Here is a 26,064-nt window from a genome sequence, read left to right as displayed (position 1 = left end):
TAATATCTGCAATGTTATTTTGAAAGAGAATATCCCTATTCATGGGAAATATATACCGAAGTAATTAGGAGTAAAGACCCATGTCATACTCAGAAATGAAATCACAAAAAAAATTATGAATGTATTTTATGGAGTATGCATACAAGTTAATTAAAGCAAATAGTATAAAAGCTTAGAAAAGCTGAATCTGGGTAAAGGGTATGCAGGTGCTCTCTAAAATGTTTTTATTCTTGCACATTTTAAGTTTGAGATTATTTCTAAATTAAAAGTTTATTTTTTAATCATCACATTAAATGGCATTCTCTTTCATAGAATTTATTCTAAAATGAATACCTTAATGAAACACTTTCCAAGAAACAAAAGTTTTCTTTCTAAAACCCTCAATGTCTTTATTATAGACCCCCTTCTAAAATTATTTTCAGTTTGTTTAGCCTTTCTACTCTTTTGACTTTTCACTGCTCTCCACTTAACTCATACATTCCCATGTAACGAACCTTTGTTATTATTCTCTATCTCTCACCACCCCTGCCCAAAACAGAACACTCCTTGCCTTCAGCATCATGAAGAAAATAGTGGCCATCAGTCATAAGTTCCATCATTTTCCTTCCCTTCTACTTCCATACCACTTTTCCTCCTACAAGGACTATTCCTAAGTCCTTTCTAATTCCAACTCTTCCTTGTGCACGCATCACTATTCCTTGAATATTTCATCTTCAATAGTCTATTCTCAGTGTGAGCCAAAGGGTCCCTAACTTTTCTTTTGACCCTCTCTTTTTTCACTAAACTACCACCCTGTTACTCATTTTTCTCAGTTAAACTCCTGAAAGATTAGTCATACTCACTATTTCTTATGTTTACCTTTTATTCATATTGCAATCCATTTCATTGTGCTGAAATTGTGCTTGTAGAGCGGAAAAATAACCTCCTAATTGTCATTCAAGAGCCTCCTTTCAGCCTTTATGCTACTTTATGTCCTCATAGCATTGGATGCTGTTGACTACCACATTTTTGTGATTCTTGTCTTTTTCTAGTTTCATCTCCCCTTCCATTGTTCCCCTACATCTTACGTTAATGTTTCCTTTGGTTTCTGTCCTTGGCATCTATTCTTTTATCTTAAGCTACCAACAATTTTCTGCTGGTTCTCAAATCCTTGCCTCTGACCAACTAAGCTCTAGAACCATGTTTCATGTGAAATCTTTCCACCTAAATATTCTGCAAGTATTTAAAATTTAGCCTGTTCAGAGCCCCTCTACCTCCTCCAGATTTTTTTTCCTGTCCCAATTAATGACATTATCATCTTCCATCTAGTTGACTAACCTTGGCACTTTAAAACTTGACTTCTTTCTAATATTCCATATCCAGTTATCCAGATATTTGGAACAAATATCTTGTTCCAAAATATCCTGTATTTGTTGTTTTTTATTTCTTACCTGGAGCACTGCTATTCTACCACCAGCTGTTGGTTTGTTTGTTTTTGTTTTTAATTAATCATCTCCTTTGAAAAACAACAACACATTCAATGGCTTCTACTATCTATAAAATAAAATCCATAATCCACATGACCCCAGCCTGTCTTTGCAGTCATGTCTCATGGTACTCTTCGTCACATTAAACATCTCTGTGGTCCCTTTATGTGCTATGCTCTTTTCTAGCTCTTCGCTATTCCTTCTACCTAGAATGCCAGCTCCTACATTTCTTCTGATACTGTGCTTTTAGTGAATAGGTAGTCTACATCCCAAGGTCCCACAAGTGACAATTTTACTAAATATTTTACAATCATGTAATAAACTCCACCATCTTCCCAGCCTGAAAAAGGAAGTTCTCACTCCCTCTTCCCTACTCCTTGTTAGCAGCTAAGTCCCATGCTTGAGGGTCTGTGATTTACAGCATGTAAATTTCCTGGTGCGAATTTCCTGCCAGAGTCTTGGATAGTAGTAGTAGAAGGGAAACCAGGACTGTGGGTTCTTCCTTAGAGAGTATCTAAGGGAGCAGGTTAGGCTCATGAAGCATTCTAGGCAATTAAACCTTCATTTGGGAAAAGGATGTATGTTGACATTGGATAGCCTTTAGCCGCATATTTAATACATTTTTAGTTTGCTCTTCACCTTAGACTCCAGTCTCTACTTGAATAATCCCACACGTATGCTAAATGTTCTGTTTCCCAACCTCCTTTGCTTCCAGGGCACTGGCACATGATGTAGGCTCTGCCAATTAAATTCCCTGAATTTGAATTAAGAGATAATAACACAAAGAAGCAGAGACCATAAAGAAGTAAGTCTCTGGTGGTGGTGGAGATGGGCAAGATTGGAGTTCCTGAGGCAGCAGTGGCAGCTTGTGCTAGCTACAGTCCTCATGCCAGTAGTGTTTATAGTATAAGTAGCAGTTGTTACCCCACTGGATCAGTTTGTTGTAATTTCCAAGTCTGATTCTTCAACACTCCTGATAATTCTGAGCAATATCTTTTTAATCAGTATTTCCTGTGGCTTACAGGAAAGAATCCAGACTGATGATATAAGCTGTCATATATCTTTATCTAAACACACATTTTTACCATTGTGCTTGTAAAAGTCAGATTAAAAGAACCCAAAACTTAATATATAAAGAATACAATGTTTTCATCATGAGAATTTTAAGTTTTTACTTGAAATTACACTTAGATTATACTATGACTGGAGCATGCGTCAAGCAGATAGACCAAATCAGTGACATTTAGTGAAATGTGGTTCTAATAACAACTATTACAATCTTACATGGGGGACAAAGTTCCTAGTATATTTTAATTTGGCATGAAGCCTATTTAAATAGATACGTTATTCTTTATTATTGTTTTTAAGTATTTATATATCAGAAATGGGATTTGATCAAGGTCTTTTGAAGCAGTCCTAAAGAGCCTACCTCATAATGCAGTTTTATTATATTGTGCTGTGTAAAGTAATGATAAAATATTTAAATTATAAAAACAATTTGAACTTAATGTTTATATCTTCCATTTCAGTTCATTTGAAATGTTGTCTTATCCAGATTTGTTTTTTCTTCCCCTCCACATCCCCTCCCCCACCCTGCTGTTTTTGCTGTGTCCATTTGATTTGTGATCTTCTGTATCTATTTCTCTTTTTTTAATGATTTAATTTTTTTCCTTCCCCTCCTCCCCCATCTTTTTTTGCTGTCTGTTTTTATTCAACGTGTGATCTTCTATATCTGTTTCTCTTTCTTGTCTTCTCGTCTTTCTCCTCTCGAATTCACTGGGATTCAATCCTGGGACCTCTGATGTGAGAGAGATTCCCTGTCAGTTGCGCCACCTCAGTTACTGGTATCTGCTGTGCTTCACCTTGACTTTTCCAGATCTGTTTTTAATTTTGTATTTTTAAAAGATCAGGGAATCATTTCTATGACTATAGAGAAGGTCAGTGTCAGCATGTCAACAATCTGACAATATGTAATTAAGAAAGAACTTTGTTTTAAATAGTAGATTAAGGCATTTATTGACAATTCCTAAGACCTCAGAGGATTACTCATGGAATTAGAGCTTTTATCCTAATCATTTTTTTTTAAATCCTAATCATTTTATCATGATTTCATTATTAAAAAGTGATCTATGTAATTAAAAATGGGATGGCAATGTTAGGAGTCAAAAACTAATAGAGGAGATAGATGTGGCTCAAGTGATAGGGCTTCCGCCTACCATATGGGAGGACCTGGGTTAGATCCCTGGGGCTTCCTGGTTAAAAAAAGAAAGAAAAAGGAGGCATACCTACGCAGCAAGCTGAGTAATTCCATGAGCGCCCACATCAGTGCCCTTGCAGCAAGCCTAATGCCCACACGGTGAGCCAGTGCCGACGCAAGTGAGTCATGCAGCAAGATGATGATGCAACAAAAGAGAGGCAAAGGGGAGAGTCAAGGTAAAGCTCGGCAGAAACCTGGAACTGAGATGGCACAATTGACAGGGAACCTCTCTCCACATCAGGGGTCTCCAGGATTGGATCCTGGTGAATCCTAGAGGAGAAAGATAAGAAGACAAAAAGAGAAATAAATACAGCAAAAACAGCAAGGTGGGGGGAAGGGGAAGAGTTAAAACAGAAAACTAGAGTGGGGAGTGGGCTTCCCATGTATGAAGTCCAGGGCTCAATCCCTGGTGCCTCCCCCAAAAAATAAATAAGTGAAAAAAATTGTAGTAGAAACTTAGGAGAAAGGAAGGAATTGATAATTTATCCTTCTAAAATAGTCATCTCAAGCATGGAGATAAATGGTAGAGTCTGAATTTTAATGAATTAGTAGAGAGAGAAAAGTGTTATTTTATTTAGATGTACCATTTACAGTCTTAGAATTTAAATTGATTTTATTTTATTTTTTTAATTTGGGTAGCTGCCCCTTGAAAAACAATGCATGGTTCATGTGTGGGTTCTTGCCCAAAGACAGGAGGACTTTATAATTCTTCTAAATCTTTGTTGTAGTAATTGAAGACCTTTTCTCTTTTCTGGATCTTTTGGTGAAAATACTGCATTATCTTCATTTAATATTTATGGAAATAAATAAAGTACATAGTAGTGTATATTTTGCCCTCATTGGAGTATTGGTGTTTTCTTCTTAAATTGTCTTTTTCATAACTTGTGGCATTTTGTAACCTACAGGTCATTCAGTAAGAATATTTCCAGTGTTATCTTTTTAGAGTCATTTCAGTTTCATTGGGTTGATTGTGAGCTCTAGTCATTTATTTTGGGATACCATAAGGTAAAAAGATCATTTAATCCCTTTTGACTTTTAATTTAAATGCCCGTAGCTGCTCAGAAACCTGTTTTCTTTCTAGTGTGGGGGCTATTAAGGAAATGATAAACCATCAGATTTGAAAGAAGTGAAGTGAAAAAGGAAGGCACATAGCAGAGGAGGAGGTCACTTACCAATACTGAAAAAAAACACAAGCTCTCTCAAATGGAATTTTTCTGTCTCTGTATCTTATTGCACTAATATTCAAAACAATAGTTCTCACATTTTTCCCTTATTTAATTTATATTTGTCTTGCCTTTATAGCCATATTTTAAGTTTCTTTAGGCAGTGAATTCATCTTAAAGTTTTTTCCTTATATTCCTCAGAATCTATAACCAAATGATGGGCTTGTAGAAATTGATTATTAACTACTCATTGATTGCTTGACTTTATAGATATTGATTTTTACATGTAATTTATTCTTTTGTGCATTCAAAATATATTAAAATTGCTTGACCATGGGTTTTAGCAAACTAAATAATCCTTGCCCTCATGGAGCTAAGAGCAATCTAGAAAAAAAGCCTATATAGTATAATAATTTTTATCTCCTTACCCCAAAATACTTAAGTAAATCACAACTCAGAGCCTACTTGGAAATAGCTGTATTCCAGTTTTTTTCTGATAAAGTGCTGAATGGCTGAAGTTTTTTCTATAGTATATAAATATGATAGGATTATGATTTTGTGGACTTTTAGTCATGTGATATAATAATTTGTGTTATCTGCCATCAGTTCTCACCCAGACAAATTGATGCTGTCACCCTGATAATAGAGGTACAATGATACTAATTGCCTCGGAATAGCTAAAGATAATTTTTTCAGAATGGATTTTACCAAAATTATTCCATAAAATAAAAATTTGCCATATAACAACAAAAAACAGCAGTTGATAAGAAAATAAAATTAATCATGGAAAGAAAATGTAATTAACACAGGATATATATGTAGACTGTGTATTGAGTTCTTATTACCTGAGATAATAAGGGAACATTTAATAGCAAGGCCAAGGGACATTATAAGCAGGATCAGGAAGGAAATCTGAGCAGGTGTTTTAGTTCCCTGACAAGTCATATGGGAGACTAGGAAGCAGTGTTAATTTGATAGTATTGTTCCATAAGAAATTTAATTCTGTTCTGATTGGTGGAAGACACAGTATCCTTCAACCCACTCTATGGTGAGATTATAAGTTTTTGATTTAAGAACTTAAAAGATGAATTTAGTGATGGTTACTATATTTTACCAGAAGCAGGATGACCACATAGATTGAAGCACATCTTACAAATAGCAGTCTTTTCCCTGGTCCTCAGAGTAAGTACATCAGAGTTGCCAGTGATGCTGTCAACATAAGGTAGAATTTTATTGGATCCAGAAAGCTCAGTACTTTTTCTTCTACTGTCTTTACAGACTTTGGGATATACGTTACCATTTCAGAAGAACATCAACTTTACAGTAGAAGATGTCCATTTAAAGGGAATGTTTAGAAATACTGGTTCTTTTGGTTGGGCTTCATGTTCCAGGTTGTGGTCCTCACTTTAAAGTTACTCAGCCTCTCAGATGCAGTTAAGCTGAATCTGCTGAGACATTGGAGAAACCAAAGAATGTTCACTATTATCTTACTGCACTAAATATAATTGTCCCATGGACTAAAATACTTGAGTTGACATTGCCGGCATATTGTCTTCCTATTGTTAAACTATATGGGCCAGTTATAATAAGAAACCAACTAATTAACCCTAGATATCACTGTCACAGGACTTGAAGTTCAAATGATCAGAGTATTAATTCCATGAATTCCAACATGAGTAGTCAGAAGTCATAATCAGAAATGTGTTTGGTGAGTCTTGAAAATCTGTTTTATCTCTAAAAAGATGGGAATGAAAGATTTGGATAGCATTACTTCTATCAGATTTTCCAGCTTTATGTTCAGTTAGTCTAATTTACTTAACTTATCTTCACAAGGAGCAGGGTAACAAATGTGACCAAGGAACATTTTAAAAACTTTAATTTAAGATATGCCAACATTATGCTGGCTGCTTGATAAAGAAGAGGTAGGTACCGTGAGATAATATCAGAGCTCTTTGGGAAATGGTGTTGTATTAGTCAGCCAAAGGGGTGCTGATCCAAAATACCAGAAATCTGTTGGCTTTTATAAAGGGTATTTAGTTGGGATAGAAGCTTAACAGTTACCAGGCCATAAAGCATAAGTTACTTTCCTCCCCAAAGTCTCTTGCCACGTGTTTGAGCAAGATGTCTGCTGATGTCTGCCAAGAGTTCAGGCTTCCTGGGTTCCTCTCTTCCCAGGGCTTGTTTCTCTTTAGACTCATCTGCCCTGCTCTGTCCACAAGGGCAGACTATCAGGCTCTGTCTTTCTCCCTGGTGCTTAGTTGCTCTGCTCTGCTCTGCTCTGTGTGTTTACTTCCTGGGCTCCAGCTCAAAACTCAAAACTCAGAACTCCCTTCTCTGCAGTGTGGTTTCTCTGTGAGCCCTCTTGGCGGGCAGGGACTCAACAGCTTACTGACGTGGCCCACCCAAAGCCTCAGTCATTATTTAATCAAGTAAAAGTGAAACATCTGAATCCAATATAATCCAGTATGCCCTGAGGGACAGACCAGTTTACAAACATAATCCAGTATCCAGTTTTGGAATTCATAAACAATATCAAACTACCACAGGTGTCCTTAGCTGAATGAGTGCTAAGAACAAGGATTCCTTGGTGCTTTACTAGCTTAGATAGAGGAATCGGTATGCTAATTTTGTCCTTCTGTTTATCAGGGGCATAATATATTAAGTTGCCATATATTAGAGAATATCCATCTTTTATTTTGGAGGTAGGTTAAAAAATGCATACATTATCTCCTAGATTCTGTTGAAAAAAAACAAAAATGCAGAGAAACTAGTAGAGTTGAAAACTAGTTGATCCTCAAATGTATGGAATCAAAGAATTTCAGAATTAGGAAACCTTGGATGTCTTCTACTCCAAGTCTTAAGAATAAGTCTTCCCAACTGTCCTTAATCCAGACTGCTTAAATATTTTCAGTGGTAGAACTTGCAACATCTCAGTACTTTCAGGTATCTCTTTATTAGTAAGTCCTTGGTTAGGCTGAATTGAAATGTGTCTTTTCCTGCCATTGTGTTACATGATGATAATTGTTAGAACTTATCACAGTTTTTTTCCTAATGCTATACTTTAACTTTGATTTCTCTTTTTCAAACATTTTAGTTGATAACATTTCATATTTTTCATTTAGCTTGTAACACTTCAAGAAGCAAAACTGCTGCTAAATGAGGATGATTATCTTATTAAAGCTGTATATGACTACTGGGTGAGAAAACGTAAAAACTGCAGGGGGCCATCCCTCATTCCTCAGATAAAACAAGAGAAAAGAGATGGCTCTACCAACAATGACCCCTATGTTGCCTTTCGGAGGAGAACAGAGAAAATGCAAACTCGAAAGGTAATGTGCAAATTAGATTTAATTGAACATTGCTTAAGGTGTTTAAGACCAATAGTTTTTCTGTGTACTAGCTGAATACTTTGAGCTTAATGGGGAGCTAGTGATGGTAGACATATTAGAAATCCTGTGCTTTGGTAGCTTCTATTGGTCAGTTGTTTACAATGTTTATCTAATATCCTTGCCCTCTAAATCTACTGATCATACCAATTTAAACTTGTAGTTAAAATGATATAAGTAATTATGTGTTGTTATGAACCTCGGAAGTTTTGTGTTCTTAAGTGAACTACACATTCTAACATGCCTCTACCCTGTTTGGGAGTGCTATTTTTTTCTTTTTGGGGCACTTAAAAGGTCACAGTTCCTTTGAAACCAGATTCTGATTCTGGCTAGTAAAAATGGACTCTGCTGCCTCTAGCTATTGTAAGGGAAAGGGTCATTTTCAAGCTTTCTCTTCCAACAGTCAGTATTGTGGAATCTCTCTCCTTTTCTGAGTTGAAAGTTGTGTCAGATTTCAAATTGATGAGCTAGTCCCCATCTACTTTCAGAAGCAGTGGGAGCCAGAATTTTAAGAGAAACAGGGTCTTACATTGTCGAATGATGTGTTATAGAAGTAAGCGTTATTGGAGGAGGGGTGGGGGAATCAAAAGATCACCATTTCTCATAATTAACAGTAAACATAACACATGATAAGACCATTCTCTAACATTGCAAAGTATCAGGAAAGTTATAAATGTAACAACCAGGAAGATTTCTATTTGGAGGCAAGGTATTTTCTGGGAATTCTTGTTTCTCCAAACATGGAAAGGTTGTCTTTGTCAGCTGTTAATATAACAGCTGTGAAAAATAACAGCTGCCAGGGACAGTGTATTCTCCTAATGGTTAATAATCAGAGCTTCTACAGTTCTTTTCTTGTAGATATGACTTTTTAAAAACATCACAGGATGGATTTCCCAAGTACAGATAACCCAGGCTGAATTTTCAAATTGGCATTCTAGGTTGTAACTAAGGAAATCTAAGATTCTTTCTGATGGGTTAACTCTGCCTAGAAAAGACTACAATGAGATAAGTAGAACTTTTCAACTATGGTCTCTTGGCTGCAAGGAAGGGGAGGTTTGAACTGTTGAAAAATCTGAATTTTTTAAATTTTCATTTTTATTGTAGCAACACACATATAACATAAAATTTACCATTTTGACCAATCTCAAGTATAAATTGAATGATATTAGTTATATTCATAATGTTGTGCTGCCATCACTAACATCCATTATCAAAACTTTTCTATCATCCCATACAGAAACTGTATCCATTAAGCATTAACTCCTCATTCTCACCCTCCCCTTGTCTCACCCCCCACCAATTGCATTTTAAAAGAAATGTAATTGACTTAGGCGTATTGCAAAGCCTAGACTGTTAGAAATATCTTTCGGAGTAAAAATACTATTAGATGTCCATTGATGTGTATACAGTACTTAAAATTAGCAGTATTTCTTGGCATATAAACAATATTACAAATATTTAGATAGGTTTTATTCTTAAATATGTCCAATTTGTAATAACTAGTCAGGCTTTGTTTCTGATTCTCTGATTCTTACCATTTCTCTTTATGTTTACCTTTCTCTGTAGAGGGATAGGTTTTCTTTCCTAATGCTCTTTGTTTTTATTCCTCTCTGCTTTCAATTGTGGAAACAAAGATTATTACTCATCATACATGGTGTTGCTAGTTAGAAAAATCGATGCATGTTAAAAATGAGAAAACGGAGAATGCAGTCTAAATACACTTACTATCCCCTCCATGTGCAGGAAGTCAGCAAGCTTGGGAGTAGGCAAAAATGAATACAGATAACAAAGGCTCTCTGCTTTTTATCTGTTTCCACAAACTAACACTTATATAACTGATGCATAGGCTAAGGGACTCCTGAAATATTTGCTGGGTAATCTAGAATTTTAGTTTCACTTCACTAAACTAATGTTTAAGTTGAAGGTGCTAAAGTAGTTTAGGATATCCTTAAATGAGAGAGTATAAAGGCACCAGCATGTGTGAATGCACTGAATGGGAACTCCTGAATCAGCATACTTGCTTAATCTGTTTAATCCCCATAGATAGAGTTGTTAGTGTCTCTGACAGCCTTGCAGAGAAGCTCTCCTACCTCTGTGAGGGTCAGAAGAAGTTAAGAGTGAGTTAACAGAAGAAATTATGGGGGTAGTAGTTCTCAGTTCTGGCTGCATGTAACAATCACCTCTGAATCATCCTTAGTTTTTAAAAAGATCTACAGTTAATTCTAAGTGCAGCCATTTGAGAACTAGTGCCCTAGGAATTTGGCATTAGGCACAGAACTATAATATGTAACTGGAATAGCAAAAAAGGACAAAGACATTTGTGAGGAGGGATAATGAAAGTGGATAGATTAAATACAGAGAGTGGGGCCACCTCAAAAGAATGGAAAGGATGTTAGTATGAACTCAAGGTTTTTAATATTGAAGTAGCTAGAAATATATATAGAACTCTATATGTTCATACATATATTGCACACATTCTTGTTTCCCAGCTCTGTTCACTGAGAGAGTCTGGAATCAGTGACACCTGATAACAGTGGACATGGATGTTGATTTTAGATAAATACCATTTTCCATGAAAAGGAGTCAGGTCTTCCTGGGCAAATGGCTGACTCCAGGTATGGAGCTTGGAAAATATAAAGATAAGCCTGGAATATTCTGCTGTATCAGAAAATAAGGACATGATTGAAGAACGTTGCAGCCATGTCAGAAGGACACAGGAGCCAACTTGAAGGGGGCTCCCACTAGCCAAATCTGGGAAAATTTGACCATCAAAATAAAAAGTGAGAATAATGGATTATAATAATAGAGTAAAATAACACATGTCCGTACTGAGATGGATGGATGGATGGATAGAGAGATGGAAATGAAGGGAACCCTTTTCCTTACAGAATTCTAACTTCAAATGTAGAAGGAATGGTGAAGTTGAAAATCACCATTTGGCAACCATTGTAGCAACAGTTTCAGTCAAAAGTTAGAATCCATGCATACTAAACTAATCAGATAGTGGTTGGATGAGAAACAGGCTACTTATATATTCCCACAACATACTTAACTAATTTAAAAAGAAAAAATAATAACTTGACTGGAAAAACCTGGCAGACACCATCTTAAGTGAGTAAAGTTAACATTAGCAGTAATGGGACAGATAGATATCATTTGCCTTCAGATGAAATATGAACAGCACATAAGATCTACTTCTTTGGTAGTCATATCAAAAATCTATAACCTGAATTTTGTTATGGGAAAACACTCACACACAGAAATTAAAGGGACATTACACAAAAATAAATGGTCTCTTCTCTTCAAAAATGTCAGGGCCATGATTACCACAAAAAAGACAGAGGAACTGTTCCAGATTATAGGAGATTCTAAAGACTTGACAACTAAAAGTAATTTGTAATCCTGAATCAGCTCCTAGGCCAGGAAAAACAATTATATGTAGATAATATATATTTATAGAGAGAGAGAATTATTGCTATAAAGGACATTAGTGGAACAATTTGCAAACTATGAAATAACGTCTGTGAATTGGCTACTAGGATTATATTGATGTTAATTTCTTGGTGTAAGAGAATGTCATTGTTTTTAGGTAAAAAGGGATAATATATTTGCAATATGTATAAAGCAAACATGGTAAAATATTAACCTTTGGGGGATATGGATGAAGACACATACTGGTTTTTTTTCTTCATACTGTTTTTTGTTGTTTTTTTTTAAACTTTTTTGTAAGTCTGAAATTAAGTAAAAAGTTTAAAAAGTAGTAGAAAGGAAGACTGGGAGAAGAAAAAGTTCAAAAGAAAAGCTAATTAGGCATAAAGAGAGCAGGAAATGAATAATTAAGGCAGAGGCTTGGAGGAACACTTAGTGAAGAGGGGGACAATCTTAAAAGGCCCTAGTGCTCTTTTAATATTATTTAACTGTCATCCATCTTCTGGTGCTCTCATTCTTATTAGACTTTAAGCCTCTTGAGTGTATGGAGCATATGCAATACCCTGCGCAGAGAGTAGGGACTTAATATTTGTTGTTAGTAGAGCTAGTTTTTTTGTTTTTTTAATTGACAAGTAACTCCCAAAATAAGTTAAAACCATGCAAACTACTGCCCTAGATTTTGCCTTCTATCATTTACTACTGAAGAAAAAAGATCAGTTTCCTTTTGATAGGATAAAAGGATGACTTATTAACGTAACATTTTAAAATATTTTGTATGCAGTACCTTAATGGGATTTAGTTTAGGTGATTTTTTTTTTTTAAAGATTTATTTTTATTTATTTAATTCCCCTCCCCTCCCCCGGTTGTCTGTTTTCTGTGTCTTTTTGCTGCGTCTTGTTTCTTTGTCCGCTTCTGTTGTCAGCGGCACGGGAAGTGTGGGCGGCGCCATTCCTCGGCAGGCTGCTCCCTCCTTCGCGCTGGGCGGCTCTCCTTATAAGTGCACTCCTTGCGCGTGGGGCTCCCCTACGCGGGGGACACCCCTGTGTAGCAGGGCACTCCTTGCGCGCATCAGCACTGCGCATGGGCCAGCTCCACACAGGTCAAGGAGGCCCGGGGCTTGAACCGCGGACCTCCCATGTGGTAGACGGACGCCCTAACCACTGGGCCAATCTTAATAGGTGATAGTTATTTCCCAAATTCAAGAATCTGTGTACGAAATAAAAGAGTAAATCCTTGACTCTTTCTTAGTTTTTATCTTCTCTTTTATATCCTCTAATATGAAACCTCTGGCTTTCTTTGGGTTCTCTTAAATGTCATATTGAATTATTAACTCAAGGATGGAAAGATTGCTTAAGTGTTGGTCTGTCTAGACACTGATTAAGGGGTGGGAGTGGTATATTTTTAACCAGATAATTCAGTACCTAATATAAAGTAAGTACAACTGAGCCTTCTCTAGGTATTAAACAAAACTTCTACTTTATAAATTAGTTGAAGTTACTGCTTATGCTTGAATGTAAGAGCTTTTCAATAGTACTCTGAAGTTAAGAATTTTCACTATATCTCTTTTCTACTCTGCAGTGAGATGTTATTACATTGAAGCATGATAATCTCGTTTCTTGAGATGCTTGGCATCCCACTTTCAGCTTTGTATCTGAGTTTCTGAAGTGAAGCTTGTCTTGTCATTGTTACTGTTTACATTGTAGCATATTGACCCTTTGAGCCCCCCATTACAGAGATGGGTGGATGGATGGATAGAGACTTATTTTGGCTATTTTTAGGTATGTTGATCTTGACACTGGAAAAATACCTTGCTGCAGTGTGAATGGGCTATATTTTTGAAAAGCTAGTTTTGTTTCAGGTGGATGTTTTTATTTTTTTTTAATTTGCTTACATGACCAAACATTAGAATTATCCCTTCTATGCCATCCTATCTTTTATAATAGCTGGCAACATTTTTTAATGAATAGTTATTGAGAGATATTTATTTGTAGTTAGATTTTCAGAGTCCTAAACAGATAGGTTACCATATATAATTGCTGTTTGGATGATTTTTTAAAACATTTTTACTTATAGGGATGAATTTTCTGTCTGATCTGAAAAGGTTTTGTTGAATGATGGTAGAATTGTAGATAATTGGGTTAATTGTTAATTGTAAAATTACCATTGTTTTTAACAGAATCGTAAGAATGATGAGGCCTCTTATGAAAAGATGTTGAAACTGAGACGAGAGTTTAGTAGAGCCATAACAATTCTGGAAATGATTAAGAGAAGAGAAAAAACAAAACGAGAATTATTGCACTTAACCTTAGAAGTTGTGGAAAAAAGGTAACTTTCACCAAATAATGGGCAAAATGTAACTAAATGATGAGTATTGTTGTTTTGCTAAGCTTTATGGTGATTGATATTGATTCTCTAACAAAATTTACATTATTTTGAAGATGATTTACGGTTACTAGTTTATCAACTTGGATTGTAAATTTTTGTGTTTATGGTATAGATCCTCTAATACAATTAATTTTTCTTTTTGCAGAATCATAGACTTATTTAGAAATGAACCTAGAGATCTTTTTGTCCAGTTCTCTCTATTAAAGTTTCCATTAAACAAACTTTGAGGGAAATGAATGTTTAATTGATTTTATTTTCTGACTAGGTAAAAATCACTGTTTCAACTTTTTTTGGAAATGTTCTCAAATGTAATAACCATTTTCCTGTATAATTAGACTGTAATAAACCGAACAGAACTTTGTGTGATTTTTGAGGTAAGCCTTCTAAGCATCAATTGCCAGTACTGATAAAATATACAGGAAATTGGTCTTCAGTGAACCTTAGAAGTTTTTGTTTGTTTTCTTTTGTTTATTAAATCCGCGTATCTTCTTTATCCTATAAATTTTCTCTTTCAAAAATGCTCTGATTAACTATGGGCTCTATTTGATTGCTTATGTTCCAGTTAATTGAGATTATCACTGTTTTTTCTTTCTTTTTGAACTGTGCAACATATCCTTATATTTTGTTTGCCTTTTCAAGATATCATTTGGGAGACTATGGTGGTGAAATCCTTAATGAAGTGAAAATCAATAGAGCAGAAAAAGAGTTATATGCCACTCCAGCAACACTTCATAATGGAAATCATCACAAAGTTCAAGAATGTAAAACTAAGGTGAGTATCTTTGGGGGAAGGACATGATAAAACTGATCAGACAGTTATTGATTTCAGCAGTTGACCTTTTTTTTTTTTTTAGCATTTTTTGCAGTTGTCTTAATGTTTGGTTAAGGGGAAAAGGTAATTAATATAAATTTAATACTTACTATTTGTCAAGCCCTTTGCTAGGAGTTTTTTACTGCATAGTGACCCATTAATCTTTATAACTCTTTGAGATAGCTTGTGCCTCTGTGTGGCTTCTAGATCATATATCCTGGCAGGGGCAGATTCAAGGTTTAAAGCCAGATCTAATACCAAAATCCATGCTCTTTCCATTATACTATCTGTTTCCCTAGAGATAATGTTAATTGAAGCTTGGTTTTTATCATTAGCCTTAATAGCCCCTATATCAAAATCTAAAATTAAAGCTTTCTTCATTGAGACTATTGAAGGTTAACTTTTGCTGTCGACATCATTGCCTGAACCAGCATTTTTATCAGCCACTATCTAAAAGGGAGCAGATGTGGGTCAAGAAGTTGAGTGCCCACCTCCCACATGGGAGGTCCCAGGTTCGGCTCCTGGTGCCCCCTGGGTAAAAAAAAAAAACAAAAAAAATGAAGAAAGAAGCAAAACAAATGTAAAACCAACTCAGGGAAGCTGATGTGGCTCAGTGGTTGAGTGCCGGCTTCCCAGATACAAGGTCCTGGGTTCAACCCCTGGCCCTGGTACCTAAAGAAAAAAAGGTAGTTCTCTAACATCTGGATCACAGTTTCTTCAAGTATTGAAGCATCTAGAAAATAGAGCTTGACTGTATAGCAGGATTTAAAAAGTTACTTCATCTTTTAAAAATGTAAACTAGTTTTTTTTTTCTTCCTTATTCCCTCCTCCTCCCCCATTGTCTGCTCTCTGTGTCCATTCACTGTGTGTTCTTTTGTGTCTGTTGTATTCTCATTAGGCGGCTCCAGGAAACCATCCTGGGACCTTCTAGAGTAGAAGAGAGGTCATCCTTCTCTTGCTCCACTTCAGGTCCCTAGTTTGTTGCATCTCTTATTGTCTCTTCTCTTTGCCTCTTTTTTGTTGTATCATCTTGCTGTGTCAGCCCTCCATGTGGGCAGCACCATTCCCGGGTGGGCAGCACTCCTGTGCAGGGCTGCACTCCTTGTGTGGAGGGCACCCCTTGTGCGGGGCAACATTCCTTGCATGCTGCAGCACTCCACATGGGCCAGCTTGATACACGGGCCAGGAGGCCCTGGGTATCAAACCCTGGACCCTCCTGTATTGTAGGCGGAAGCTCTATCAGTTGAGCCACATCCCCTTCCCCTAGTCTTCATTTTTTATGGGTTCACTTTTAAAGATCAAGGGAGAATGTGGAGCAGGAAGACTCCTCCTTTATTCAGCTCGTATCAATTCAGACACCAGAGTTTTTCTTATTAGTCATATACATCTGGCCCACCTACCTAATTCCATTTAAGTCACACTTCTATAGCCAAAAAAGTTGTCAGTGCAACACATGTCATTTTGTATAAATAAATGTTTCCAATGTATATGGTTTATAGACATAGAATATGATAATCTTAACTCAGAATTTCTGATAGAATCAGCCTTTATTATATGTGGATTCTTATTTTAGACCTTCTCTGAGAATAAACAACCTTTAATACTAATCTTAGATATATGGCTGGTCCCTGTGGCTACTCCACTGACACGTAGTTAATTATATTATTTGTCACAAATGCTACCTTAAAATGTGGATAGCTTCTAAGAAGTTGGATTTTTTTTTTTTTTTTTTTTTTTTTTTTACTTTTTATTTTGGACCACTTTCAAACTTATAGGACAGTTAGTCAAATAATACAAACCCCATGCAGAGAACTCATATTACACACCCCACCCCCAGATACCCAGATCCACCAATGTTTAACATTTTACAACACTTGCTGTATCTATCCCTGGATCTGTCAATCTATTTATCAATCAATTTTCTGAAAACTTAATACTGCCATGTACATTTCCTATGAGCAAGGTTCTTCACTTATGTAACCATCTTTAATGCAGTTACCAAGTTTAAGACATTTAACATTGATATGAAGCTTATAGTCTATATTCCAGTACTTTCCTGTGTCCCAATAAGGTCCCTTTGAGCCTTTTTTCCTCCTTTGCTAGATCCCATCCAGGATCATATATTGCATTTAATTGTCATTGTATCTTTAATTGCTTCCTTTTCTTTCTTTCTTTTTTTTTAATTGTGGCAACATATTTACAAAAATTTTCCCATCTCAATCATTCCCAAGGATACCACTAAATGAGATTAATCACGTTCACAATACTGCAGTACCCTCAACACCTTCCATTACTAAAACTTTCCTATCTTCCCAAACAAACCCTATACCCATTTTGCATTACCTCCTCATTACCCCTAGTTCCCACTACTGTACTGTACTCTATTTTCTGTCTCTGTGAGCTTTCATATTTGCTGATATTTTCTTTGTAGTTACCATGGTGCTTAAAAATAACATAACACTCTGCTTTGTTTGATGCTGTTTTAGTTTCCTTACTGTGACAAATATCATGCAGTGGGTTGACTTAAACAATGGGAATTTATTGGCTCACAGTTTTGAACCTAGAAGAAGTGCAAATCAAAGCATTACCAAAGTTATGCTTTCTTCCCCAAAACTGGCATTTTGGGGCTGGCTGCTAGTGACCTTTGGTCCTGGGCTCCTCTGTCACATGGCAATGCACATGGCGGCCTTTCCTGGCTTCTCCCTTCTCCTCCAGGTTCTGTTGACTCTCAGTTCTGGCTGCTCTGTCTGTGGCTTTCTTTCTCTGTGTATGAATTCCATTGACTGAGACCCATCTTGGTTGACTTGGACCACACCTTAACTGAAGTAACCCCGTCAAAAGTCCTATTTATAGTGGGTTCATACCCAGAGGAATGGATTAAGTGTAAGAACATGTTTTTCTGGGGTTACTTAACTCTAACTCCAAACCTCCATAGATGCCAACCTAACTTTAATAGTGTATACCACCTTTGTTTCTATAACCCTTTTCCCCACTTTCATGTAGTTCTTGTCACAGATTGCATATATGTACATTATGAGTCTAAAACCACTGCTTTGGGAAATGGATGTGGCTCAATCATTTGGGCTCCCATCTACCATATAGGAGGTCCAGGGTTCAATGCTCAGGGCCTCCTGGTGAGGGCAAGCTGGCCCACATGGAGTGCCAGCCCATGCAGGAATGCATCTCTGCACAGAGTGTCACCGCGTGTGGGAAAGCCGCCCTGCATGGGAAAGCTGCCCCCCGTGTAGGAGTGCCAGCCAATGTGGAGAGCTGGCATAGCAAGATGATGCAACAGGAGACACAGAGGAGAGAAAATAAGACTTAGCAAAACTGAGCCAAGGTGGTGCAAGGGAGTAATCGCCTCTCTCTCACTCTGGAAGGTCTCAGGATCAGTTCCTGGAGCCCCCTAATGAGGATACAAGCAGACACAGAAGAACATACAGTGAATGGACACAGAAAGCAGGAAAACGGGGAGGGGGGAGAGAAATAAATAAAAATCTTTTAAAAATAAAAAATAGAAGCACTGATTTATCACTACTTTTTTGTGTATTTGCCTTTTAGATCCTTTAGGAAGTGAAAAGTGAAGTTTCAAACCAAAAATACAGTAATACTGGCATTTATGTTTACTCCTCTCATTACTCTCACTAGAGATCTTTATTTCTTCATGTGACTTTGATCTATTGTCTGTTGTCCTTTCCTTTCAACCTGCAGAACTCTCTTTAGTATCTCTTCTCGGGCTAGTCTAGTGGTGACAAACTCCTTCAGCTTTTATCTGGGAATCTCTAAAAATTGCTTATTCATTTTTAGAAAGACAGTTTTGCCAAATTTAGAGTTCTTGATTGGCAGTTTTTTTGCTTTAAATATGTCTTTAATGTGGTCATTTCACTGCCTTCTTGCCTCCATGATTTTCAATGAGAAATCAACAATTTTATTGAGTCTCTCTTGTGCATGACATTGCTTCTCTCTTATAGCCTTCTGTAGTCTCTATCTGTGGCATTTGACATCTGTTTATAATATGCATGGAATGGTTCTATTTGGATTTCTCCTGTTTGGAGTTCATTGAGCATCTTAAATGTATACATTCCTCTCTTTCATTAAATATGGGGCATTTTCAACCATTATTTCTTTGAATATTCTCTCTGCCCCTTTCTCTTTCTCTTCTCCTTCTGGGACCTCCAAAATGCATATTTTGGTATGCTCCATGGTGTCCCACAGTTTACCCAGGCTCGATTCACTTTTCTTCTTTCTTTCTTCCTTCTGCTCCCCAGACTGGATGATTTTAGTTGTCTTATCTTCAGGTTCTCTGATTTTTCAGCCTTTCACAGTCTGCTGTTGAACTTCTCTAGGGAATTTTTCATTTCTGTAACTGTGGTCTTCAGCTCTATTTCCTTTTTATAATTTCCATTTCTTTATTGATATTTTCTTTGTGTTCATCTATAATTTTCCTGATTTCCTTTAGTTCTTTGTTGATGTTTTTCCTGTAGCTCTTTGAAGCATATGTAGAACCATTTTTTAAATGTCTTTGTATGGTATGCCTAGGTCTGGTTCTCCTCATTGAAGGTTTCTAATGCTTTAATCTTCTCCTTTGCCTCAGTCATTGCTTCTTTTTTCCTTGTATGTTCTGTAATCTTTTGTTGAAACCTAGGCATTTTGATTTATATTAATACCTTATCATTACAATTTAGACTCTGAGATGTCTGTCCTTTAACCTTGCATACAGCTAGTGTTATGGCAGAGCTTTCTTTGAATGTCAGGAGCTTAAAAAAAAAAAGCTATTTTCCCAGTCCCCACCGATTGATCTGTGTGAGCACTTTTTCTGTGTACTTAACCATATAGTAAGTTTAGCGAATAGCTCCAGGCTAAAGCATAGGGACTTCTCTGATCCTTTCTGCTTATGTGTCTTGTCTTGTGTATGTTCATGTGGCCCTAGAAATTCTCCCATTTACATGGTTCCAAATGTCCCCTCTTCCCTAGGAAATTGTTTTCTCACTGTCCCAGGCATCTTACTGTATGTCCTATAGCCAACATTTCCTTGCCCCAGATAACACAATTTGACTGCCTTCCCACAGCATTCTGTAGGAGAGTTCCATGAGCTGCCTTCTATGCGCAGGGCAAGTTCTAGGGCAGGGAGTCCATCAGGCCACCACAAGACAGACTGGACCAGACGTTCATGCTTCCAGTATGTGCACAAGGATTACTCTGGACCAGGGATCCTCACTGGGAACATGGGCCAGTCCCACCCAAGCTGGTGAGGAGTGGGAAAGGATCCTTCCAGATCCTACTGCTTTTAAGTAGCCCTTTTCTTAGTGTAGACCTTGCCTGTTACTGCAGGCCTTTACTGTTTTCTGGAGCTTTGAGGAAGATGTTCTACCCCTTCTGTAGTAGTTACTCAAAGTTTCTTTGGAGGGGAGGAGCAGAAGCTTCTCATTCTGTTATCTTGATGGAATGGGGCCTGGACTTTTCTTTTTGATGGCAGATATATATCCATTGTATGAAACAGGTTATATCTCACTAAATAATTTGGCATTTAAGAAGCAGTTTCATTGTGTACCCGTGTTTTCAACCCTAACATGATTTTAACACCTTGACTACATGGAGTAATGTATTACTGCTTCAGTATTTTTATGCTTTCATTATTGCTTATACTTTGGTGCTTGGAGTAGTCATTTTCAAACTTTTCAACATGGTAATCTTTTTTTATTATAAGGAATGCAAGTATGTTAAAATAGACACAAAGCTCTGTTTGGGAGGTAGGGGACTTATAGACACCCACTCTTTCAGCCAGTCCCTTTGCCTCTTGGCCTCTTGGGTACCTTCACCAACTCTGGAGCACTTAGAACAGTTTGATTATTCAGTTAAAGCAGTAATTGTAAATTCCAAAAGGTGAAGAATTTGTTTCCTTGTTAATAAGCTTATTTTTCTCAAAAAACTTACCAACTCTAGAAATAAAAAAGGTTAATAATAAAGATAGAAATGAATTAAGGAATTTATAATCCAATTCAAGTTAAAAATAAAATAGTCATTAATTTTCATCAAGTTGTAATTTTAAGTAAGAATTGAGTTTAAATACTTTTTTAAGTGTTGGACTGTATAAATAATAGAGCGATTGACGAATCACTAACTTCTTGGTTTTAAGTATCATAACAATACAAAAATTAAATATAAATACTGTTACCAATTTTCATTGTGGCTTGTAGAAATTGTTTTTTTTTTTTCAATTTATGATTGTATAATAATTTTTGCATATTAAAAACAGTAAATAACATCACCGGGGTAAAAATGTATGATTTTCAAAGAGCAATGTAGTTTTTCATGATTTCTAATATGATTTTCATTTCTTCCTTTTGGGGAAAAAAATCTTCATGTAAACAGCACCCTCATCATTTGTCTTTGAAAGAAGAGGCTTCTGATGTGGTTCGTCAAAAGAAGAAATACCCAAAGAAGCCTAAAGCAGAGGCTTTGATAACATCTCAGCAACCCACTCCTGAGACATTGCCTGTGATCAATAAGAGTGACATTAAGCAATATGACTTTCACAGCTCAGATGAAGATGAATTTCCACAGGTGCTTGTTTTAAAACTATTTTAAAGGCATTTCTTTTATATTGCTGTATTTTTAAAACATATTCGACATCTTCGAATTTTGATTCATGCTTTATTCACCTAATATTGTGGCATAAACATTTTCCATCTTATCTATGTAGCCACTGAAAGGGTATTTACTAACTTTTTATTTTCCATCAGTTGGATAGAATTTATTCCATTGTGGAGCATTTAGTTGGTTTTCAGTTTTTCCCTTTTATAAACAAACGTGCATTTTTATCTTTTCCTCAGTATTTAAATTGATTTTTTAAAATGGAATTATTGAGCCAAAGGTTATCAATATTTTAAGACATTTACTACTTAATTGTAAATTTCACATTGCCACCTATTATAATTACCTTTTTTTTACCACATTTCACCAGCATTGTACTTTTACAACTTTTAGTGTAAATTTTGCTGATTTGTTAGTCAATAATTAGTTAATTCTCAAGAAGATTTAGAAGAACTGGTTCAAGTTTTAACTTATGAAAATCTTTAGTTTTGTTGCAAAAGTGTTATAGCAAAATGTTTGTAATTTAAATGTACTAATTTAATGTTTTTAATTAAAAAATGCAATTTTTAAAACAAGACGTTCATTTTATATTTAAAAGGATCCTTTAAAAAAAAAGGAGGTATTCAGCACCTAATTTAACAATACCGTCTTTTTTCAATATGATATAGGAAATGAATACTATAATATTAAAGTATCAGCTTTATCATATTTCTTTTTAATTTGATTTAAAATAATTTTGTGTTTGGAATCAGGACTGTTTATAAAATACTTTATTGCTGTAACTATAAGTCTGTAGTTTACACTAAGATGTATTTTTTTTTTTGGCTAAATAATATTTTAATTTTTTGTTATGTTTTAGTTTTTATTTTTACCCTAGGTAATATTCATAGGCATAGTAACAAATGTACAAAAATAGAATTCATTTACTCTACTCTTAAAAGCACTCAACAAAGTTGTTCATTATTTTTGTCACAGGATCCTACAGTTAGACTCAGGCAAGGCTTTGAATAGCCATGGGATATTGAGATATTGAATCAGATGACCATTTTAAAGGAATGAGGAAAATAATGCCCTAATAGTTTTCCATGTAGAAAGTATAGGAAAGGATTTTCTAGGCAGAGAAAACTGCTAGGGAATCGCTAACAGTTTGGCACTGGTGAAGCATAGAACATAGAGGAAAAGAGGGCAAAAGCATTGATGCTTGGAGCAGTAGCCAAATAGAGAATGGCCTTTATGCTATACATGGTAGAGAATTAATAAAGAATTTCAAGTAAGAAAATGATATGGTTAGATAAATTTATGGATAATAGCTCATCTTGGGTGTAGCAGTGAGAACCTGGAAAGTTTTGCTATTCATTCCCAGACCTTTAAGAATGATGCCATGAGAAACTACAACCTGTAGAAACTTCCCTTGTTGCTAGAACTAGCCATCCAACCTTATATTAAAACTCCCTCAGCATGCTAGGAAATTCCTCATGTGTTAAAGAATCTTCATTTTTCTTCTAAATTTACGTTTTTCTATAGCCTCCCAAACCTACCTGAAAATTACATTTGAAACTTTTAGGTTCCTCTGAGTCCTTATACTAGGTCTTTGGGAACTCCTCATTAATTTTCATAATGGTATCCCATGTTGCTAAAGAGTAAGTAAGTGTTTACCTGTAATTGGATATCTTTCAGTGGTGCAAATGTTTAGAACACAGCTCTGAAGAAATCAAGACTTTGTTGTTAAAAAGATTCTTAAAGTAATTGTATGCTGTTTCTTTATCCACTAAACAAAGAATAAAAGAATAGGGAGCCATAAGAGAAAAGGTATTTTAACCAGACTTAGCCAGCTGATCTGCAGCAGAGCTGAACAAAAACTCTGTTCTCCATCGTGGTTCTGATTCTCCTAAGATCAGCTCTCTTCCTATGTTCCCGGCTAACTCCTGGAATCCAATCCTGGGAAATCTCCGTGGTGGAGAAGAAGGGGTAATAATTCTTTAGTCAAAGAATTTCTGAGACCTTGTTTGTGACACTTTCTATGTCTTTTTTAGAAGAGGTAGATGATTTGCAAAGGAACCAAAGAATAAAATTCACATTTAGGATTTCCTTTCAAATTCCAGGTTGGGGCTTGGTTCCTCAGGAAGAAAAGTCAGTCCCAGCTTACTGTTTCTGTCTCCCTCATAGGGTTGGTGCAAGTATATAAAAACCTCAAACAAATATATTTCTCCCCTGGATGACCCTGCTCAGTGGTAATTACCACAGTTTGGAAATAATGTGGGGGAAAAAATTTTTCCTCACAAAATAGGAAGAGAAGGATTTGTGAGGTTCAAATATTTGCAAGTAGATATCGTTGAGCCAGTGTTGTCAGAAAATGAGATGTACTACAAAGTGAAATTGCAAGACAAGGAAACTTAAGTACCAAAATTTTTTATTTTAACCACTATGGGTAGAAATATATTTAAAACATTCTTTCTCTGTCATATCAGAGTATATTTGTATATCATTTCATCTGTTCTTGGTGACATATTTATAAAGTGTGCTATAATGTCCTGGGGGTCCACTCAGATTACACAGAGATATTTGACCTGCTGTCATATAGCCCCAAACAGAATGTTTTTTAATATGTGACAGCTTTTTAAAAGTCTTTGTTTATTCTTTTGCTGTCAGACTGAAGGCTTATCACTTCTCTCTGCATGTACTCACTTAACCTTTAGCCAGTCTTTCCTCTTCTAATTTTCTGCTTCTGATCTGCTAAGTTTAAAAGTTGTTTAAGAAAGCGGATGTAGCTCAAGCTTTTGAGCATCTGCTTCCCACACGAGGGGTCTCCGGTGCGGTTCCCACTGCCTCTTAAACAACAACAACAACAAAACAAAAACAAGCAAAAATAACCAATCCAGGAGAACTGATGTTGTTGAGCAACAGCTTCCTGCATACAGGGTCCTGGGTTCAATCCCAGCCCCCAGTACCTCAAAAAAAAAAAGAAGTCATTTAAAGAAAAAAAGGTGGGGAAAATGAGGTTCTCCTTTTGAGTACAATGCATGACCTCTTTTTACTTCCTAGTTTTCTGTTTTATTACAGAGAGGTAAAGTTATTAGATAAAATCACAGCCACTTATAGGTGAGCCATTCTATCATTATCAAGTATTCATGCCATATACATTATTTACAAAATATAAATGATATATAAAAACTATTCTCATTCTAAATCTGTCACGTTTCCTGTCCAGAAACAATTAAACAAGCATAATACCATGTGTGCTTACCGGCAAGAACTAGTCCTTTGAAAATAATGCTTTTTAACCATATTAGAAAATATCTACTAGTCTTTAAAATTTTGGGAGAAATTCACTGCCTACTGCGTGTAAGGTAGAAATGATTCAATGTTTGTGATAATAATTTTAATATTTGATCATTATAAAGATTGATCCATGACTTTTGTTAACCCCTAAATGGAATGCCCCTTTTACCTAGGTACCGTCCCCAGTATCAGAACCTGAAGAAGAAAATGATCCTGACGGCCCCTGTGCTTTCAGAAGGCGGGCAGGATGCCAGTATTATGCTGTAAGAACTTTGTTTTTTTGTGGTATTTTTGTGAACTAGAATTAATAGGAACTAGAATTACCCACATCAAGGTGGCTTAGATCTAAAAATGGCAAATCCATCAGCATTTTAACATTCCATATGTGGATACCATTAAAAGATGCTGAAGAGTACTGAGTCCGGTAGTGGTAGTTAGGTAAGCCCAGAATCTCTTAGTTGACTCTGGAACCTTTCGTGGCTGCTGATTGTTTATGGAAATTGATTGTTTTACAAGCTCATCTTGTACATAGTAAGAATCAAACATAAAGTAATTTTTAAACTTCACATATGGTAATATTTTCTCTAATAATTATATTCATAACTTTTTAAAATTGTTTTATGCTGTTAAGTAACGTTCTGATGGAGCCGTTATTTCAAGGAGTGAATTTCACTCCCAAATGCTCACTTTTTCAGATAAGACATAGCTGTACAGTAATGAGGCTGGCTTACATAAGGTTTATGGAAACTTTTTATTGTTGCATTATGATAAACATATACACTTACTTTTTCAGGATGTGTGTGTGGAGTTATATGTAGGAGAGTTAGGAAATTGTTTACCTTCCTATCTCTATGCTGAGGAGAGAAGGGGAAATTATTATCCAAATGGTAAAACACAGAAAAATAGAAATGAGATGAATGGGAAGGCAAAGAAATGGGCTGTTTGTTTCTTGAAAGTTTAGAGGCAGCTTTCAACTTGACCCATGCATGCTTGAAGTACAATTCTTTTGTTCAGAAATTCTTTTTCCTTCTGGTTTATCTCAAAAACCTATAAATTACTAATAGCATACATGTGAAAAACCATATTGTACTTTAAAGATATGGTTTTTTTTAATATTTGTAAATTCAGTTTGGTTTATTTTGGTGAGTGAACTTTCTATTTAATTTTTTAGAATTTTGCCCAGTTAGTATAATTTAAACCCCAATTTTATGATTTTACATTTAGATTTTAATCGTTCTGCTAATGGTGCTGCAGTTACTTTATTCTTATCATGATTTAACTTTTCTGCATTTCA

General features: G+C 35.9%; 1 protein-coding gene across 2 annotated transcripts in view; it reads left to right on the top strand.

Annotated features, from left to right (window-relative positions):
• EPC2 (enhancer of polycomb homolog 2) overlaps nt 1-26,064 on the top strand; it is a 164,993-nt gene that overhangs the window by 124,052 nt on the left and 14,877 nt on the right. For both annotated transcript variants that reach the window (XM_004462233.5, XM_071216440.1), the window contains 5 exons: nt 8,009-8,215; nt 13,878-14,026; nt 14,726-14,858; nt 21,270-21,461; nt 24,944-25,033. In XM_004462233.5, coding sequence (XP_004462290.2) covers nt 8,009-8,215; nt 13,878-14,026; nt 14,726-14,858; nt 21,270-21,461; nt 24,944-25,033 — 771 coding nt within the window. The remainder of the gene's footprint in view (nt 1-8,008; nt 8,216-13,877; nt 14,027-14,725; nt 14,859-21,269; nt 21,462-24,943; nt 25,034-26,064) is intronic.

The sequence above is a fragment of the Dasypus novemcinctus genome, chromosome 7 (genome assembly GCF_030445035.2).
Source record: "Dasypus novemcinctus isolate mDasNov1 chromosome 7, mDasNov1.1.hap2, whole genome shotgun sequence".
NCBI lineage: Eukaryota > Metazoa > Chordata > Mammalia > Cingulata > Dasypodidae > Dasypus > Dasypus novemcinctus.
The sequence above is the reverse complement of the archived record's forward strand: the minus strand, read 5'-3'. Positions and strand labels throughout refer to the sequence as shown.